The 6,000-nt window shown below is 40.7% G+C and overlaps 1 protein-coding gene across 1 annotated transcript; it reads left to right on the top strand.

Moving 5' to 3' along the window:
* Window positions 1-4,497: 4,497 nt before the first annotated feature.
* EJ05DRAFT_446237 (uncharacterized protein) lies at window positions 4,498-4,710 on the top strand (the record flags this gene model as incomplete). The annotated part of the gene is made up of 1 exon (XM_033742224.1): window positions 4,498-4,710. A coding segment is annotated over one exon (213 nt), but the record flags the coding sequence as incomplete, so codon positions are not given.
* Window positions 4,711-6,000: the final 1,290 nt, after the last annotated feature.

Genomic DNA, 6,000 nt, shown 5'->3' on the forward strand with positions numbered 1-6,000 from the left:
CTTCTTAGTTACCGTATTTAGTACTCGATAGTCGACGCATAGATATAAACTTCCGTCTTTCTTCTTCACGAAGAGAATAGGTGCGCCGGCTAATGACGTACTATAATGTATCTAGCCTCTTCCGAGATATTCTTCGATATATTTATAAAGAACTTCGAGTTCTAGTCTCGAAAGTAGGTAAAGTAGACTATAAGGGACGTCTACTCCCTCTTCGAGCTTGATCTTTAGCTTATACGGTCTATGGTCGGGGAGAAGTAACGCGTCTCCTACCGAAAACACATCCGTGTACTGCGAATATACGTCGGGTAGCGTGTCTTTACCCCGATTATTACTATCCTCTTCGTCTTCGTCGACGATTAATAGGGATATAAGGTAGATTAGCGATAATCGGGTCCGCACGGCGAGGTTCCATGCCTCCTTACTAATGGTTGCGACTTGCTAGTATAATTTACCGCGATGTCGACGGAACGTTAATGTCTCCTTCTAAAAATTAAGGATTGGATTTAGACGTTTAAGCTAAGGCATCCCTAGAATCATATTCTATTAGCTAATATTAGCCACGATGAATTTATTAGATATCTACTATTTTATTATCTTTAAGTCATGAACTTCGTAATTCGTTATAGTTTTACCTAAAGTTCTAACTTTATGTCCATTAACTACGATAGTTCGGCTAACTTTACCGAGATCGTACGATAATCTACACTCCTTGGTAAGAATCGACGAAATATAGTTATCTTCTACACTAGTGTCCACGAGGGCCTATATAGTTTTATTACTATTTACTATGGGTAACGATACTTTTAGTAATATTAGGTCTTTACTCGCCGGAAGGCGCTACGGCTTCTCCTAAGTATATATAATTTAGCTAAGAACGCGGTTAGGTCTCGCGTACTAGCCTATTCTTTTTTCGGATTCTTATAGTTAGGCGAAATATATCCCTTTTCTCTATACTTATAGTAATAAAGTGCGCTATGATCCTACTATTTTGCGATAGGCGTTATATTTAAGCCTATGCCTTATCCTTTTCCGCGTTAGGAACCACCGCCTTAATTGTTTCGGTGTCCTCTTAACGCGTTTCTACCCCGATTTACGCTCTTCTAGTGTTAATCGCGGTAAGGTTACTCTTGATCGAACGTATTCGATCGACCTCGTTTCTAACCCGTGTGGGGTTCGTTAGTTTTACCTAGAGAGCCGCGTTCCTTAAGGATGCGGTAGTGTTCGTTAGCTTTCTCCTCTAATTCGTATAGATAGTTAAAACTTAATAATACTATTCCTAATCTTTCGTGGATTAACGGGAGTAGTGCTTCGCGAAACTAGAATATACAAATATTTTCCTATAGTGTAGGGATATTATCCTAGAGGTTTTATAGGTATTATAGTAGTTAAGTAGGTGTCTAGTTCGGTCGTTATACCACGCTTCTTAACTTAGATAGTGCCTTTCTTTCGCGTTCTCCGTTAGTTCCGAGGGTATTTAGTATAAATATAGCTAAATGTTCCTAGGTTGTCGCCGATAGTGGCTTGACTTCCTTCTATCTATTCTATTGATCGCGGGATTGTAAACCTAAGTAACGTTCTCCGAATGAAATGCGTTATGCTTCGGTAGAAAAGAGCATAGGGTTATTAAGGAAGTACTTCTCGCAGTCTCTCTTCCAATCTTTCTACTTCTTTTGGTTCTTCCCTATAAATATAGTCGGATCTTTAGGTTTTAGCACACCTAAGGAAGGAGTAGGGTAAATCGGCAACGAAGCGGCCGGGTATACGGTAGATTATCGCAACTCTAATGGTGGGTGAACTAATTCCGCCTAAATTAGTATAGGAAGTCGTCCATCTACTATCGTTCCGCGTAGTCTTTTAAGAGACTCGTTAAGTTCTTATCGTTTTACGAGGAGTTTCGCACGTTCGGTCTATTCTTTAAGGATCTATATCTCTCGGGCTTGATTAGCGATATGCTCCTGTAGTTCGGCGATTAATGGTTGCGATTCCTTGTGTAGCTCTACCACGACTCGTTGTCTAGCTTCCTATCGTAGGAAGTCGCTTAGTGTATCTACTATTTCCTTATTAGAAAGTTCCGTGATTCGGTCGGACATCTCCACTTCTCTATTAAGAACGGCCGGATTTAATACCGATTATAGAGAATCCCTATTATTTAATGTAGTGTTACTTGTCCCTATAGTGGATCGTGTCGACCTTCTTAGTTCTAGTTAGACCATCTTAACTATAGTACTATATAGGGAGTAATTCGAATGTAAGAATAGGGTTATTAGATAGTAGTGTAGCCAGATAGAATAATAGGGTGTATTCTATCATAGAACGAATTACTACCGAACCCTTTCGGTAGGAATCCGAGAGTATATACACAAAGGGACGCCGATCTATCTAGCACGTGACTGTTTACCGCCCTTCACGTCATCTCCTAACCCTGTTAGCTAAGGTACGTGCAGGTCGGGTTCTACCTAAGGCTAAGTCCTAACAGTAGGCGCTTATAATAGACTACTATGTCTAGAAGTAGCGCGTTCTATAATAGAGCCCGGGCTATAGCGACCTCTCGCACGTTATTAGAACTAGAAAATATTCCGCGATTACTCGAAGCATCTTTAGCGTCTTATTATCGGGGCCATCCAAGCGTACTAGAATCTCTACTACCTCCCGGCTTTAGTCTTTAACGCTAAGACTAAGGCGTGTATTACTCGGCTTCTAGACTACATTACTACGGAACAGCCATCCGGCGAGAGTAATAGTAGCTCCGACTCTAAACCCGAGACGAGCGTAACCAACGACTATCGTAGAGTAGAAGGTAATCTTAGCGAGTGGGATCTGGAAACACGTCGGGCAAAACTATACGAGGTGTTTAGTATCTAAACCCGCCCTCTTTCTCGCATCGCCTACCTTTATATATAGCTTATTATTGTATTACTACGATAGACGCTATATATATACTCATTCGAGGCCGCACTAGTCCTATTATCCGGCCTACTATATGTAGATCGAAACGGGGGCTTCCTTTCACCATAGAACTATACGTCTACTCTATTAGTACTTATTAAGTTCTCCCGCCTTATTATCCTTGAGTGGGCCATCTAGAAAGTCTTCTATAAGTAAGCGGGTAGTACTATAGATGTCCTCGGATATCTCTCACCATTTATTAACTAGTATCTCCTCCGCGGTAGTCGCGGTATAGTTGGATGGTAGATATAACTTAGAGCTTACGGTCTTAAAATCGTGGGTAACACAGCCATAGACGCAAAGATATAGTAGGTTAATGATATACTTACGTATAATGCATATATAATTCTAATGAATGTATTTAGAGGGATGGTCTCTAGCTTAATAAATCGAATAGCGCGAACATTATACACTAATATTCTTCTACTATCTTCTATAGAGAGAGTACTAGTAATCCTATAGTAGTCACTTACGGATAATACGGCTGATAACATAATCGGGTATAGCTTCCTTTAGTTAGCGTGCCTCTAGAAGTAGTCCTCATGGTTTAGAAGGCGAGTTAAAAAGGACTAGAATATATAGTTAGCGTTCTTTACTAGAGGAGAGTTAGATACGTAAAAAGTATAAGACTAGCTTAAATAGATTCGAGTCTTTCTTAGTTAGCTACTTATCCTTATCTATATAATAGCTAGATAGCCTATACGTGGACTAGAAATCCTAAGTATACGGTACCGTAATACGCGATAGGGTGATATACGTAATATTATTCTTTATAGTAATAAGCTTTACATTATAATAAAGTACTATAAAGGGTATACACGTAAAGGAGATATCCGCCTAATTCTTCGATATCTACCGACGGTCGTATATAATATTCTAATATGGTATCTTTGGTTGGTCATCCTGTGGAAGGAACAACTCGAGAGATTCATAGATCTAACATAGATAGTCGTCCCTACACATATATGGCTATCGCCGTACTAGACTAGCAAGCGTATAAGCCATGCGATAAGGGAATAGATACATCTTGGTATAGGAGTAGTTAATATAGGTATCGCAGACTATCGTTAAGTCGCGATTGTAATTATAAAGCGTAAGCTTTAGAAGTACGAGATTAACCATGTAGACGAGGCCGATAAGGATAGTCTATAGGACGAGGACTAGAATCTGGGTACCCGAGATAATAGTCTAACCGCTATCCTTAATAAGTAAGCTGGTTATAGTATAAAGATTGTCTAGATCGCGTATAGTTATAATATAAGTAGCCCGTTTAGTGCGGTAAAGATAGTAATAGAGAGGTACTTCTAGGTTAGTCGCGCATGGTAGCACGAGATCGGGGTGCCTATGTTCGATAAGGTTACGCCTAGCTAGACGCGAATTTTATAAGCACGGGCTTATTATTAGGCTATACTCCGGGAGAAGGACCCGTATAAGGCTATTAAGGTCGTACTCCGTAACGAAAACGCTAGAATACGACCCTAATAAGAAAAGGTATTTACCGGGCTAGTCGAAGGCCGTAGTCCGATACTAGTTATATAGCTAACTACCTTAGGTAAAAGTCTACCTTTCATATTAGCTACGTTAATGGTACTAGACGGAGTAATACTAGTTATTATCCCGCTAAAGGCCCTTCGAGATAACCTTATCCGCCGTTATCATAATGGTAGTATTACTATAGAAGTATTCGACCCTACGCACCCCCCTCACGGGACGTCTATTATTATTATTACGCCCGAGTCTATAAAAGGCGAACTGTTTATATAGTTCATGAACTATATAAACAGCCTAGGACTACTCGACCGTGTGATTGTCGATAAGTACCACTATATTATTATTAACGACTAGTTCCGGCCGGCCTTTCGCGACATCCAAATAATGGTCGACCTAGAGGTGTAGATTATACTCCTAAGTATAACCCTGCCACCTAATAATGAAGTAGGGCTATGGAAAGCTATACGTGTGAACGCTAGAGATATGTTTATCTACCGCAAAGCCATAACTCGGCCTAATATTACGTATGCGCTTGGGAGCCTATCTAAGAAGGCTCGAGGTACCCGTAGTTAAGCGGAATACGTGCGACGTGTTAGATAGGGCATTACCGGTAGATGTCTCGTCTTTACGCCTATGGTTATATAAGCTATTAGCCTCGTAGGGGAGCTTAGTTACGATATATACTATCGAGAGAGTATAGCTAAGGAGTAGGTCCTTAACGGATTCATCGCCGAAGAAGAAGGTATTATAGTTACTATAAACGCTCTCGGCCTAGGTGTTAACCTAGCTGCCATTCGCGTCGTGATACACTTAGGCGCTCCTTCTTTATTCCTAGACTATATATAAGAAAGCGGCCGGGCCGGTCGCGACTACCTAACGAGAAGCCTCGCCATCTTCGTAAAGATAGGAGAAGCCACTACTAAGGACGCGATAATACTTACTTATATAAACTAGATAGGGTGTCGTAGGGTGTTCCTAGACGAGTATCTCGACGGGTCGTTTAGTAGAAAGAGCTGTGACGGGGTTAAAGAGAAGTGCGATATATGCGATCCTACCCTATCGACATTTCTACTATATTTAGAGACCCTCTAGGAGGATCTAGAATTAGCGATTCTAGACCTTCCTAGTAGCTCGCCCGTAGGTTCCTTAAACAGTTAACCCGACCTACTCTAGACCGATTAACCGTCGCGCTAGCCGCCTTATACGTGGAATAAGATAAAACGAGCACGTGTATATAGTAATAGTATAGGCGAGGTAGGAAGACCAGCGAAAGGGCGGGTATTAGAACTTTCTAGTGCGCGTCTAGACGAAGATTACGTAGGCGAGGACACTTATAATTAACGAATGTTTATATAACAATAGTCTATGAAACTAGTAGCATAAGAACGTCGTCTATAAAATAGATAATATATAAGTCTCGTCTAGTTATTATCCGAGTAGAGATAATGGTGGGCTAGTTATTACGATGTATATAGTACTAATAGTAGAGTCTATACTACGCACTACTTAGATAATAGACGACTTATAGACATGGTTAAGCGTATACTAGCCGACTAAATGCGA

This window comes from Pseudovirgaria hyperparasitica (genome assembly GCF_010093815.1).
Source record: "Pseudovirgaria hyperparasitica strain CBS 121739 unplaced genomic scaffold EJ05scaffold_31, whole genome shotgun sequence".
NCBI classification, from domain to species: domain Eukaryota; kingdom Fungi; phylum Ascomycota; class Dothideomycetes; order Acrospermales; family Acrospermaceae; genus Pseudovirgaria; species Pseudovirgaria hyperparasitica.